Source organism: Lipotes vexillifer, unplaced genomic scaffold (assembly GCF_000442215.2).
Source record: "Lipotes vexillifer unplaced genomic scaffold, Lipotes_vexillifer_v1.1 scaffold414, whole genome shotgun sequence".
NCBI classification, from domain to species: domain Eukaryota; kingdom Metazoa; phylum Chordata; class Mammalia; order Artiodactyla; family Lipotidae; genus Lipotes; species Lipotes vexillifer.
The window spans coordinates 1,787,460-1,802,406 of NW_006782864.1; the positions used below are offsets into that span (position 1 = coordinate 1,787,460).

At 54.3% G+C, this 14,947-nt stretch overlaps 1 protein-coding gene across 3 annotated transcripts in view; it reads left to right on the plus strand.

Moving 5' to 3' along the window:
• ANK1 (ankyrin 1) overlaps positions 1-14,947 on the plus strand; it is a 97,412-nt gene that overhangs the window by 76,039 nt on the left and 6,426 nt on the right. Inside the window, exons 39-42 of one of the 3 annotated variants that reach the window (XM_007455476.1) lie at positions 5,779-6,337; positions 9,316-9,574; positions 13,743-13,826; positions 14,766-14,831. In XM_007455476.1, the coding sequence (XP_007455538.1) occupies positions 5,779-6,337; positions 9,316-9,574; positions 13,743-13,826; positions 14,766-14,831 (968 nt within the window). Of the gene's footprint in view, positions 1-5,778; positions 6,338-9,315; positions 9,575-12,915; positions 13,155-13,742; positions 13,827-14,765; positions 14,907-14,947 lie in introns of those variants that run through there. The other 2 variants (XM_007455477.1, XM_007455478.1) reach the window with 2 other exon arrangements.

The window sequence follows — 14,947 nt, forward strand, 5'->3', positions numbered from 1 at the left end:
AATTGATAAGCATCCAGCCAGGCTGAGAGAGGCAACATCACTAAAGACTGAAGAAAACTATAATTCGAAAAGATACATGCACCCCAATATTCATTGCAGCACTATTCACAATAGCCAGGACATGGGAGCAACCTAAGTGTGCATCGACAGATGAATGGATAAGGAAGATGTGGTACATATATACAATGGAATATTACTCAGCCATAAAAAATGAAATAATGCCATTTGCAGCAACATGGATGGACCTAGAGATTATCATACTAAGTGAAGTAAGTCAGAAAGAGAAAGATAGGGGGTTTTTTGGTGGCACATTGGTTAAGAATCCACCTGCCAATGCAGAGGACACACGTTCGAGCCCTGGTCTGGGAAGATCCCACACGCTGTGGAGCAATGAAGCCCATGCACCACAACTACTGAGCCTGCGCTCTAGAGCCCGCGAGCCACAACTACGGAGCCTGCGCGCCACAGCTACTGAAGCCCACGCACCTAGAGCCCGTGCTTTGCAACAAGAGAATACTGCAATGAGAAGCCCGCGCACGGCAACGGAGAGTAGCCCCCGCTCACCGCTACTAGAGAAAGCCTGCGCACAGCAACGAAAACCCAATGCAGCCAATAAATATAAATAAATAAATTTATTTAAAAAAAGAGAAAGACAAATACCATATGATACGACTTATATGTGGAATCTAATATGACACAAATGAACGTATCTATGAAACAGAAACAGATTCACAGACATAGAGAACAGACTTGTGGTTGCCAAGGGGCAGGGAGGGTGGGGGAAGGGTGGATGGGAGGCTGGGATTAGTAGATGCAAACTATTATGTATAGAATGGATAAACAACAAGGTCCTACTGTATAGCACAGGGAACTATATTCAATATCCTGTGATAAACCATGATAGAAAAAAACTATGAAAAAGAATGTATATTTATGTATAACTGAATCGCTTTGCTGTACAGCAGAAATTAACACAACATTGTAAATCAGCTATACTTCAATAAAATAAATTTTTTAAAAAACCAATATTCCCACCAAGAAAACTCCAAGCCTAGAGGACTTAAGTGTTGAATGCTACCAGACATTTAAGGAAAAAATAACTCATTAAGAAAACTGTAAAGGATATAATGCTTCCCAACTCATTCTATGAGGCCAGCATTACAGTTTTGGTGGAAAAAAAAGAAAGCCATTACAGGAAAACTACAGACCAATATCCTTCATGAACATTCATGCAAAAATCTCTAAACTAAATTTTAGCAAATCAAATCCAACACTATATAAAAGGATAGTGCATCATGACCAAGTGGGGTTTATCCAAGGAATGCAAAATGGTTGAATATTCTAAAATAAATCAGTATCTGGTTCTGCATGTAAGGAGCTTGGATGTCACCACTCCATGCTAACAACAAGTAAAAAGCTACACGGTTTGAAAAATCAGTAACTCTTCTAGGGTCTGTAAGAGAAGTGAGGACTTAGGGCAAATTGCTGTCCCCCAAATTGGAGAGTCTGATAGCAGAGCCCTAAAGGGCACCTACAAAAAGCCTGAAGCTAGCATTACACTTAATGGTGAAAGACTGAGTGCTTTCCCTCTAAGTGCAGTAACAAGCCAATGATGTCTGCTTCCCCGGCTTCTGTTCAACCTGCTGCCGGTACAATAAGGCAAGTAAGAGAAATAAAAGGCAGCCAGATTGGAGAGGAAGAAGTAAACTGTCTTTGTTCACAGACAACATGATATACATAAAAATCCAATGTAATCTAACAAATGAGTTTGGTAAGGTTGCAGGATACAATTCCAGTATATTAAAAAATATCAATTGAATTCTATATACTAGGAATGAACAAGTGGAAATTGAAATTGAAAAAAGAATACCCTTTAGGATAGCACTGAAAAAAATGGAAACACTTGGAGCTGAATCTGATAAAAGATGTGAAAGACACACATTGAAAACTACAAAATGTTGCCCAGAGGAATTTAAAAAGACCTGAATAAATGTAGAGATACACCCGTATTCATGGGTCAGAAGACTCAATACTTTGTCCGTTCTCCCTGAAACAATCTATATATTTGATGCAACCCCAGTCAAAATCCCAGTAGGCTTTTCTGTGGACAGTGACAAAGTGGTTCTAAAATTCATATGGAAAAGACCTAGAACATCCAAAACAGCTTTGAAAAAGAACAAAGTTGGAGGACTTACACTGACTTCAAAATTTGTTACAAAGCTTCAGTGATCAATATGGTGTGGTATTGCCATAAAGACAGATAAGTCAGTGGAACACAATAGAATCCAGAAATAATAAAACCACACATATAGGAACAACTGATCTTCAGCAAAGGTTCAAAGGCAATTCAGTGGATAATCTTTACAATATGTGTGCTGGAACACTTGGATATTCATATGCAGAAAGGAACTGGGATTCACACCTTACATCACATACAAAAATTACCTCAAAATGGATCATAGATTAAATGTAAAACCTGTGACTATAAAAATTCTTGGTTAAACATAAGAGAAAACCTCAGAGATCTTGGATAAGGCAAATATTTCTTAGGTGCAACACCAGAAGTACAAGCCATAAAAGAACAAATGGATAAGTTGGACTTCATCAAAATTTAAAACTTCTGCACTTTAAAATGCACTGTTTAAAAAAATGAAGAAAAAAAAAGCTACTGATTGGGAGAAAGTATTGGCAAATAATCATCTGATATAGGACTTGTATCCACAATACATAAAGAACTCTCAAAACTCAATAATAAGAAAACAACCCAAGTTTTAGAGTGAGCAAAAGATTTGAACTTAACCCAGAAGATAGACAAATAGCAAATAAGCACACAAAAAGATGCTCAGCATCATTAGTCATCAGAGAAATACAAATTAAAACTATAAGTAGATATGCTACTACACATCTATAAGAAGAGCTAGAATAAAAACCAAAAAAAATGAAAAACATACCAAGTGTTGAGGATGTGGAGGAACTGGGAGCCCATGTGCTGCTCATGGGGATGTAAATGGGACAATCACTTTGGAAAAAAATTTAGTTGTTTCTTAAAAAGTTAAACATATACCTACAGTGTGATCTGGACATTCAGCAATAACAATGGATGAATTATCAATACATGCAACAACATGGATGAAATTAGGCTGAGTGAAAAAAAAAAAAACAGACAAAGAAGATTCCACACTGTATAGTTCCATTTATATAAAATTCTGGCAAATGCAACTACTGTATAGAGACAGAAAGCAGATTAGTGGTTACCTGGGAGTGGGGTGGCAGAATGAAGGATTACAAAGAATCCTGAGGAAACCTTTCAGGGATGATGAATGGCCCTTCTCTTCACTGTGGGGATGGTTTCATGGGTGTTTCCCTGTATCAGAAATGATCAGATTATCTACTTTAAAATGTGGATTTATTGTATGCCAACTATACCTCCATGAAGCTATCTTTAAAATATATTAATGGCAAAATCTAGTGAAAGGACCACTCTCACTGTGCTCCTTAAGCAAGTTGCTAAATCTCTAGTTTCTTAATGTATAAAGTAGGAATAATGTTGTTGTGACAATTAAATATAACATGTTGGATATATTTCATATGAAAGAGAGCTCAGTTAGTAATGGCAACAATAGAATAATGCTTTCAAGAAGAAAAAAAATTATGTGATTCTTAAATGTTCTGCTCGCAGATATCTGGAGAGATTTCTGTAGAGGGTTGGAAGGCCATTGCCCTGGTTTCCCTGTTAGGTCACAGTTTCACGTGCAGTGACTTGGTGTTACTGTTGTGGGAAGATCTGACCCACCCATTTCCCCCACCATCCTCCTCTCTTTGTCCCTCCTAGCTTGGCCAGAGCTGGAGGGGTCCCTTGGTCCCTGTCACTGCACAGCCCTACCCCCAGCCAACGCCCCCACCCCCACCCCGCCATGGTCTGTTTCTCGTTCTCCTGATTTTGGAATCTGGAACCACGTAGACTTGTAGAGATCAGTCAGGAGGAAAACTCTCCAGAAAGGTTACAAGGCAGAATGAATGTCAAGCACGTGGCCTGGTTGCCGGCACCTTGAACACCTGTAATCGTTGGCAATTTTGGTTTCACTGCATATGGGCTAGGTCATCGGTTCTGGCTCCCGTGTCCCCCTCACATCTGCAAGCTCTGCACTGGGACAGCATAGACAGGTTCCCTGTCCTTGGAGTTGACAGTCACGCGAACCAGGACAGGCTCAAAGATGGGGGAATCCAAGGTGAGCTGGAGTCGTTGGGAAAACGTCATGAAAGAAAGAGGACAAAGAGAACCTGTGTGTGTGTGTGTGTGTGTGTCTGTGTGTTTATAATCCCCAACCCTTTGGCATGTATGGTACCTGGCATGGAAGCAGACCTCAGTTACTGTTTTCTGGTTGAAGAAGTGAGTGAAGGAGGACAGCTGAGTTCTGTCAGAAGCAGAGAAGCTGGAGGACAGGACCTGAGGCCCAGCTGGGAGTGACGAGGGCCCGTCTGGCCAGGAGAGAGGTTAAGCCAGATGCACGGGTGGGGAGCAGTGAGGGCTGAATGGCAGGTTGAAGACTGCGGACACTGGGTTAGGGGCCTCTTGGGACGTGGCAGGAAGGTCCCTGGAGACCCTGCAGGGCCAGCCCCACCCATGCCCAGGGTCCCCTTCGGTTCTGCTGGATCTTCAGAGGTTGTGGGCACACACCTGCTCCCGGGTCCCCAGACAGGCTGGGCCAAGTGGAGAATCTTGCCTTCTAGGCCCCCCTCAGACTGACACCTGATCCGAAGGGGAGGCAGAGGCCCTCTTCCCCTGCTGCAGGGACCACCCCCCCCAAGCTGGAGGAGGGCAGAGGCCCCACCCAAGGGAACCCCGTCCAGAACACACACACTGATCCCACACTTAAACCTGCTGCTCCCTCAGCATCCTGGTCTGCACACCAGACCCAACCAGGAGGCTATCACGGACTCGTGTCCGAGCCCGTCCCCAGGGAACAGGCTTGGGAACAGGCTTTGCTGACCACAGGGCTGCGCGGTAGGAGCCTCGGCCCGCTGGCTCCCTTCCCCCGGGTCACAGCTGACCTGGCGGGATCGGCAGGCAGGGTTCTGAGGAAACAGCATGGTGCCCGGGACCTCGTGCGCCCTCTGACCTGGCCTCCTGCTGTGAGCCCTGAGGACCTTCCCTCGTGCCACTTTGGCTCATTCACAGTTCCGGGAACCCATACACCGCTTGCGGCTAAGCGACTTCATCCCAAACCGAGCGGTTTCCCGTTTGACCCCCGCACCGAGGTCTGTGGATGCTCAGTGTGCTCGCCAGCCCCCCCAGGGCTCGGTCACTGACCCTGGTTCTGGGGCTGCCCCCTCCCTTGGAGGTGCATTCCTAACAGAGCCCCCAAGGGCTGTGCCCAAGGGACGCTGGTGCAAAGAGAGAGCAGCCCTGCCTTCTGCGCGGCTGCTGAGCAGTGGGGCTTTCACCTGATTGCGGACGGCTCGAGCTGCAGCCTCTGGATCAAGACATCTTGATCCCCGCTCTGGACTGGAAGAGAAAGCATTCCAATCTCTTCTCTTTGCGTCCAGCAAAGGAGCCCCCTCCCCGCCCTCACCCCTGGCTGTCCCCTCTTCCTCAGCCCCCAGAGCCTTGTTCTCTTGCCCGAGTGCCTGGGCAGAAGCCACAAGGCTTGGGAAGGCCCGCACCGCCAGAATGCGCATGCGTGTCAGTGGCCGTGCCTGTGCGCGCGTGACCGGCACGTGAGCGCGTGTGATGGAAGGTCACAGCTGGAGCATGTTGCCCTCTGTCTGCCCATCCAGGTTACTCCTCGCTGCAGGACGAGCTGCTGTCCCCCGCCTCCCTGCACTACGCGCTCCCCTCTCCGCTGCGCGCAGACCAGTACTGGAACGAGGTGGCCGTCCTAGACGCCATCCCCTTGGCGGGCACGGAGCATGACGCCATGCTGGAGATGTCTGACATGCAGGTGTGGTCCGCGGGCCTCACGCCCTCGTTGGTCACTGCTGAGGACTCCTCTCTGGAGTGCAGCAAGGCCGAGGACTCGGACGCCACCGGCCACGAGTGGAAGCTGGAGGGGGCGCTCTCCGAGGGACCCCAGGGCCCCATGCTGGGCTCTCTGGACCTTGTGGAGGACGACACAGTGGATTCAGATGCCACAAATGGCCTTATCGATTTGCTTGACCAGGAGGAAGGTCAGAGGTCAGAAGAGAAGCTTCCAGGTCATGAGAGGCAGGAGGACTCGACAGGTGCAGGGCAGGGCTCAGGGAATGAAGTGTCTCTTGTTTCAGGCCAGCAGAGGGTACAAGCCCACATCACAGAATCCCACACCGTGAGTCGGGTGATGGACTCCAGCCAGGACAGGTAAGGGCTGGGCCGCTGTGCGGGATGCCTTTCACAGTCCTGGGCTTCTGGCAGGGGATTACTGTGCCTGGCAGCGAGTACAGAGGGAGCTCGGGTGCTGCTGTCCCGCGACCCTGTGTTCTAAACACACTGGAGCAAATAAATTCAGTAAGGCGCCAGCTCGCCTCTGAAGCTGCCCAGCCCGCGCTCAGGCCTCTGTCTTGTGAGAGTGGAGCTGTGTCTGCAAAGGCCAGTCCCTCCCCCAGGACCACACCCCCCCTTTCCCCCGCCAACCCCATCTTTTGGCCAGCAGGAGAGAGGCTGAGGGTGTTGGGAGAGGGGAGAGCATCCTTGGGAGAGAGATTTTAAGGCTGGAAGAGGCCACGTCCCTGAAGCACAGCTGAGCTGGGTGCTCTGGGCCCCCGTCGCTGTTGTGTGTTGATTGCTGAAATCAAACCGTATTTGGAAACCTAGAAGCACCAGGGCCCAGGGAAGCTATGTGTGCAGTCACACAGCCTGCGTGTGACAGAGCTGATAAGGTTGCCCTTTCTACTTACACCCTTTTGAAGGAGTGAGGCCAGCGGGCTTATCAGGGGCAGGACAGAGCTTCAGCTGTTGAAGATGGTTATTCTCCTGGGTAGCTCCTTACCACCCTTCCTGCGATGAGAAGGCCTGTGATGACAGGTCCAGCAGCAGGATGCCCGTTGGCAGTGCAAGCAGATGGCCTGATGCCCCTCTGAGACACAGAGTCCCCAGGCCACGTGCATGCAGTGGATATCCGCCACACTCCAGCGCTGGGCTGAGTGCAGAGGGGGGCTTGGAGCGAGAGAGACAGGAAGTGACAGGTATGGCCTTGGCCTCCGGGTCTGGCACAGGAAGGGAGTGGCAAAGGCCCTTTCCTCCCTGTCGCTTTGCTGCCTGAATTTCCCTAAAGCAAGGAGATAGTTCCTGTGCTCCCAGAAGGCTGTGGCCACCCAGGGAGCTCAGATCCAGCCAGGCCGTGGGAAATCTATTCTCATTTCCTCTTCCCACCCGCATCCTCCTCCCAGAAGCCCGGGCAGATGGCCCTTCCCCAGGCTCCACTCGGTGTGGCCCGCATCCCCCAGCAGGAGGGAAAACAAAGTCGCTTAGGAGACAAGACAGCAAGGATTCATTTAGTGTCCCAAACGAATCCTTCGATGCTTCGGGAAAATTGGGCACACTGAGCTGTGAGGATTCAAAGTGAAATCCGACCTTCCAACCGCTGGCGGTGGCCATTCACTCAACAAGCACTGATTGGATGTTCCTGTGTGCCACCCACTGCACCACTGTGACAGCAGGGTCCCTAGACAGGGACAAGAGGCCTGGGGGCCGGGCCTCAGAACGTTACAGGATGGCTCTGTGACCTGGGTCAGCTTTCCCATGGGGACAGATGAATTTCATTCACTCACTCAACAGTGTGTATTGAATGCCTACTGTGTGACAGGCCCCTGTATGAAGTGCCTCGGAGGCTGGGTGTGGCATTGAGCAAAGCAGATAGTCTCTACCTGCAAGACGTTTATGTTCTAGTGGGGAGACTGACAATAAAAACAGATACAGTAAATGGAATTAAAAGTAATTAAAAGAGAGATGCTAATTAATGCCAAGTGCTAAACTTAATAGAAGAATAAAGCAGGGAAGGGGGTGGTTGAAATCATGGACAGGGCGGGCAGGGACACCTGAGAGTGACTCACGTGAAAGACATAAAGGAATTCAGGTGATGAACGATGTGAACGCCTGAGCGGAGCCAGCAGAAGGCCCAGCCAGGGCAGAGGCCTCGGAGCAGAGTGCGGCCCGCACATTGGAGGGGCAGCGAGAGGGTGCCTGTGCCTGTGCCTAGAGCAGGGTGATCACGGGAGATGAGGTCAGGGAAGTGATGGGGCCGGACATGTCAGGCCTTGGGGTCCTGGAAAGACTGGCATTTCCTGGGTGGAATGGAGAACCATTGGAGGGTTTTGAGCAGAGGAGCGAGGTGATCTGGCCACGGCTGGCCACAGCCAAGGGTAGAGGCCGGACGATGAGCTGGAAGCAAGAGTAGATGGTGACGTGCACCAAGATGGTGGCAGTTTGGTGGCCAGGAGTGGTCGTGTTCAGGGTGTGTTTTTGAAAGTTGAACCAAAAGGGTTTCCTGGCAAATAAGATATAGAGTGTGAGAGAAAGAGGGGCGTCCAAGACGACACAGGTGTCCTTGGCCTGACACCTGGAGGGACGAGGCTGCCATCTACTGCAGTGGGAGGACGGCTGGAACAGGTCCGGGGAGAAGACCCTAAGTGTGAACTTGGCCGGGCTGCCCATGCGATGCCCATCAGAAATCCCAAGGACAGACGTCGAGGAGGCAGTTGGACACGCACTCCTGCAGTTCAAGGAAGAGATGCTGGGGACCCCCATCTGGGGTTAAGGCCACGGGTTGAATGAGCTTGCGGAGCATGTGGGTGTAGACAGAGAACTGAGTCTGGGGCCTTCCAGGGTCAGAAGCCAGGGAAATTAGGAGGATCCCACAAAGGATGCTGAGAAGGAACGGCCAGAGAGGGAGGGAAAAACAGGCAAATGTGTCCCGGAGGCTGTGGAAGACCTTGCTTCAAGGGGGAGGGGTGATCATTCTGCCAGCTGAGCCCAGGCGTGAGGACCACGCGGTGGGAGTGACCTGAGGGGCTGGAGGGTGGTGGGTGGGATGACGGGTGTGGGAACCCCGATGACTGAACTGTGAGCCACATGCCTCGGGAGCCCAGAGCGTGGAGCTGTCCATTCACAGGGCGGGGCCCAGCGCGACCTGTGTCTGTGGCCCTCTCCACCGGGAGAGCAAGGATGGCCCACGTGGGCCTCTCTGGACAGAGCAGTCGCAGTGCAATAGCTCACACTCTCCCAACCTCCAGTGGGCAGTACGGGATCCGTCCTGGATGGGCCAGGGCTCTGGAAGGGGAGGGTCTCTGAGAGCGGAGACTGGGGGTGACTGGTGTCCTCGGTCTCTTCCTGGGCCCCAGACTGCAGGACTGGGATGCAGAAGGCTCCATCGTCTCCTATCTGCAAGAGGCCACACAAGGCTCCTGGGGGGAGGAGGCCCTGCAAGGCCCACACTCCTTCCGGAGAACCGTCAGCAGGTCTTGGGAGCACGAAGAGGTCCTGGGCTCTGCACCGGAGCGCGCACACATGGAGCAGCCTGAGGCCGGCAGGGACCAGAGACCACAGGGCCCCAGCGAGTGGATGCAGGAGGATGTCAGCACCTTCTCCCACCATGTAAAGGTGAGAGCCCGCGGGGAGCCGCCACTGATGCTCCAGCCAGAGGGCCGGGCCTGGGGCAGCTGCTCACTTGCTTAGGCCCCTAGCCAGGCAGTGTTTTCGGCTTTAAAAATTGTGGCAGTGGCTTCTCTTTTTCTCTTTCCACGTGTCTGCCTCCTTGATCCCTGAGAGGGAGGGGAGAGGCTCACCTTGATGGAGCTCCGGAGACTTCCAGGCATCTCCCCTCCACTGCCCTCCAGATGCCCAAGGTCACAGGGTCAGAGGTCAGCTTTGCAGGGCTGGCGCCAAAGCCGTAGTTTTTGTTTTTTTTTTTTCTGTGGTACGCGGGCCTCTCACTGCTGTGGCCTCTCCCATTGCGGAGCACAGGCTCTGGACGCGCAGGCTCCAGCGGCCGTGGCTCACGGGCCCAGCCGCTCCGCAGCATGTGGGATCTTCCCGGACCGGGGCACGAACCTGTGTCCCCTGCATCGGCAGGCGGACTCTCAACCACTGCACCACCAGGGAAGCCCCAAAGCCGTAGTTTTGTTTGCTTTCTTTTTCCATCATGGTTTAGGAAGAAGGGCTTAGCACCAGAGACCTGGAGGCCAGGCTAACTTGGGTCCCACCATGTCTGTAGGGACGAGGACCAGCCACTGTCCTGCCCCGGGTTCCCTCGTGTAAGTGAGGTAGAGAAAGGATTGTTGCCAGGGTTCACTGGGGACTCCTTGCCCGTGCGGGTGGGCTCCCCGGGTGGAACAGGTTGGGACCGAGGGCGCGATCCCAGCACAGGCTCCAGCTGCCTGCACCCTCCACCCTCCTGGCCTCCCTTCAGTCCTCCCTACTTATTTATTTTATTTATTTGCTTTTATCTTCACTCCCCATTCCCATAGACATCATTTTAATGTGGTTTTGGAAACAGTTTTATTATGAAAGATTGCAAATAGACACCAAACCAGACAGAACAGTCTGTCACCTTTGCGCGCACCCAGCGCCCAGGCGCTGCCACTGCCTGCTGGCAGCCCCCTGGTTTCATCGCCCCACCCCCACCCCCGAGGGGTCCCCCCACGTTATCTTGACGTTAATCCCAGACATCTTACGAACGTGTCTTTTTAATTCGTGCGTTTTTATAAAGTTTGCGTCGCTGCTCTGTGCACGTGTGGCTTTAACGCGCACGTAACAATGTGCTCCACCCTTCCTGGCTTCTTCTCTTCGGTCAGCATCAGCTCCTCATCCTCCCCTCCCCTCGCTCCTGTCCGAGCCCGAGCCTCGAAGGCACCTCTGAGGACCCCAGGACCAGGCGGGCTCCACGATGACCTGGGCTGCTGGCTGCCAAGCGCAGCCAGGAATTAAACAGGGTGGTATTTAGAAGGCGTCCCTGCCGAGCCCGCACCACCGATGGCTGGGCAGCTGCACCCATTTTTTAACCCCAGGCCACCCCATGCGTTCTTGGCCGAGGGGCTGTTCCACGGGACCCTCTGCTGCCTCTCCCGGTAGTGAGCCCTTGTCCCATAGCACAGATGGCCCCACTCCGGGTCTGTGCCCCCGCCCCCCGCCCGGAGTCCTGGGGAAGGAGCGTCTCTGCAGTTGGCTTTGGTGAGGGGAGGCCTGGAGAGGAAGCAGGACCACCCCAGGGGACCGCGAGAGAAACCCTCTAGGTCATTTGGCCCAACTGCCTCATTTACAAATGGGGAAACTGAGGCCCAGGAGGCCGACGTCAGGCCCAGGAGAGTCTGGGACCTCCTGACCCCCAGTCCCAGTGAGCCAGCACCTCCCTGTCTAGGGCGGATGGGAGGGTAGGTGAGCTGTTTCCTAATCATCTGCCAGGGCTCCAGGGGATGATAATGAGCCCTGTTTAAGGTGACGGTTTGCAGAGCACCTACTTGCTAGTATTTCCAGTGAGTCTCAAAAAACACGGGGTCGGGGAGTGGGGTATAACTGGGGGCCTGAACCTGCAAGGCAGCCAGTCCCTCTCTGCGGCCCCGGTGGGCAGCATCTGACCTTGAACTCCTAGGCTGGGCTCAGACCCAGGGCTCTCGTGCCCCCTTGCACGTGTGGCTTCTGTGTCCCAGGTGCTCTCTTGTGGAGATGAGGCAGGATTGTGCCGGGGTCGGAGCTGGAAATCTGACCCTCGTTTCCTTACTCTTTCACGTAGCAAGTTATCAACCTCTCTGTGCCTCCGTTTCCTTTGCGTGAGATGGGAAAATCAGAGACGCGATGGGGGGTGCTGCAGGCGTAACCGTTAGTGTGTGAAACGCACACAGAGCCCCTCCTGGGCAGCGGGCTGCGTGGGGTGTTTGCTGTCACCACCCCTAGCGGCGGGCTCACAAATTGCGCGACCCCCCGGCACTCTCAGAACTGGAGAAGAGCTCCTGACCCCGCCCCTGTTCGACCACCGGGGAAACCGAGGCCCAGAGAAGGCGCCCCGCTTCCCTGAGCCCCACAGCGGGAAGCCGCAGGGTCAGTGTGCCGGGTCCAGATTCTGGTTCTTTCTGCCACACCGGCTGCAGGCCAGAGAGGAACGGCCTGATCCCAAGAGGGGAATTCCTTTCAGCCACAGCTGCTGGGCTGCATTAGGGAGTCAGCTATGCAAAGGCGAGTTTAATGCGCATGGTTCCTGCCTGGTGTTGACAGCCCAGCCTGGGAAGAGCCTTTAAGGACAGGCCTTAAATAGACACGCCAGTGACACTCTTGCATTTGGGGTTGCTGTGCCGCGTAAGCGGGGACCGAGGCCGGAGGGGCTGATGGAGTTGCACGGGCTCCCAGGGCCCTTCCTGGACACCTGCACTCCCAGAGCTGGGCCTGAGCAGATCACTCACCAGGGGCTATTTTTGAAACAAACCCTGCACCCTCCAGGGTGTTAGCCGGCCCCATCCCATGAGCGAGTGGGGTGACATTATTCTGGTCATGGCAGTAGCAGCCCAGGGACACATACAAGTAGCCACGTTCTGGAGACATCTTATTTTCCCAAGTCTGAATGGGACAGTTTTCCTGGGCAGAGCTGCCTCTAGCTGTCACAGGGCCACCGGCCCCTGCAAGCTCTCAGGGCTGGTGTCGCACACGGTGACTTTAACACACGCCTCCAGCGCCCAGGACACTCACACCTGCCTGCTTCCTTCTAGCCCCGCCGGACAGCCCGGCAGCTGGCTTGAGAGCTAAAATTACTGGAGCCTGACGTCACCCGGGCCGAGGGCAGAGCTGGGCTCTCAGCAGGAGGGCACTCTGGCGGCAGTTCCACTAGGGGCCCTGCAGCCTCCCTCGCGGGGAGAAAATGGAGGGTATCCCAGGGGGCCTCCAGAGTCCCAGCGGAGAATGAGAGGCTGGCCCCCCGCCTGGTGGCCCCCCGGCTGCGCAGGCCCTGGAGGGCCACACTGGTGAGGAGGTGACAATGTGGACCTTCATCACCCAGCTGCTGGTCACCCTGGTGCTGCTGGGCTTCTTTCTGGTCAGCTGCCAGAACGTGATGCACATCGTCCGGGGCTCCCTGTGCTTTGTGCTGAAGCACATCCACCAGGAGCTGGACAAGGAGCTGGGGGAGAGCGAGGGCCTGAGCGACGACGAGGAGACCATCTCCACCAGGGTGGTCCGGCGCCGGGTCCTCCTGAAGGTAACCCAGGCGGGGGCAGGCCGGGATGTGCGGGACGCTGGTGAGGACGCCTGCTGGAAGAGAAGGCCGGGCGGGCCTCGGGTGGAATGTGCGGGGCCGGAGCTGGGCGGCACTCGCTGCCCGGCCCACCCCCGACTCCCCGACACGGCAGAGGAAGCCCGGCTCTGGGACTTAGGAAGCCGGCCCCCTCCTGCTTCTGTCCCCAGCCAGCCCAGTGAGGCAGCAAGTCACCCTCCGGGCGAAGGCGTCTGGGGCAGGGGGTTCTTCCCTGTCAAGTGCCGTTGGAGTAGAAATCGGGGGCCTCCCTCCGTCTCCGTAAAGCCCGCATAATCGCCCCTGTTTTGCCCACCCCCGCTGCCGTGGCAGCGCTCCTGGGAGCCCAGGGCTCCCTCCTGTCCTCGGGCCCAGGACCCCCTGGGGTGCCCCTCACGCAGAGCCTGGTTTGGCGGCCGAGTTGCAGTTTCCTGCCAGGGTGGGGACTTGTGGGACTGTGGCTACTGCTGGCGCTACTTTATTTCTTCATCCTCTGTCCTTATTCCCAAATTCCCGCTTATCAATCTCGAGTTTTCTCCCTTTCTCTAATTCCAGGGGAATGCGCTTCAGAATATTCCAGGGGAGCAGGTGACAGAGGAGCATTTCACGGATGAGCAGGGCAACGTCGTCACCAAGAAGGTGGGTGCAGAGTCCCCCTGAGCTGGGCAGAGGCAGGCGGGCTAGAAGCTTACAAAGGCGGTGGACTCACCCCCAGCTTCCTGCTGCTGCCTTAGCAGAGGGGTAAGCACCTGCCGCAGTCCAGACGTGACATTCCTTACAGCCACTTTGCCTGATTCAGCCTGAATTCAGCTCCTCCGACCGGGTTCCAGAAGGACCGGGCCCCGTGGAACACCCCAAACCTAGTCCTTTGATGCCTGGCCCTGAAAACAGCTGTACGACAGCAGTACGGGGGTCCCTGTGGGCCTCCTGAGATAAAAGGATGTGGGAACACATGGGGTTGGCAGTAGGTTTACACCAGGAGACGTGATTCTGCCTCACAGGTGCTGGGCACGGTGCTAGGTGTGGGGAGAAGGCAGACCTGTGTTGCTCCGGGGCTCATGCTAGGTCAGAGCAGGACCCCGTCTTCCCTCCTGCACAGGGAGCTTCATGCTTGTGTGTGTTCTCACCTCCCACTGCTCGCACACGGTAGGTGCAGAGCAGACTGTCCTTGGAATATCTGATGCGTGAATAGGGAACAGGTGGATCCCAGGGACAGGAACGCTCTGCCCTTCGGGGGCTCCCAGTCCTAAGGGGAAGACGGAGGGCGTAAACTTCCAGCACACCAGGAGGCAGGATGGACCGCCCTGGGCTAGAGATAGAAGTCGGGGGTCGGGGGGGGAGGTGGTGGTGCGACCCCGATCATCCATGAGCCTCAGTAAGAACCCCCCGCAAATTCCAGCCCCTCTGAGGCTGCCCAGTGCGAATTCCCCACCCGATGGGGGCTGAGAGGCCGTCCCCGATCTTGACCACTGGGGACAAAGGCTGCTTCTAACCCCCGACCTCATTCCGGGACCTGCTCATTTCAAGCTCTGTCTGGCCGGCTTCCCCAGCCCCTTCTGCCCTCCCTCTCTTCTGCAGATCATTCGCAAAGTTGTTCGCCACATCGATCCATCAGGAGCCGATGGCACCCAGGAGCCCGAGGAGGTGATTTCTGGGGGGCCCCTGGAGGACCCTAGTGAGATGGAGGCTAATGTTGATTACTTTATGACTCACGCCAAGGTACTGCCCGAGCTGCAGCCTCCCAGGCCCTCGCTCTTCCC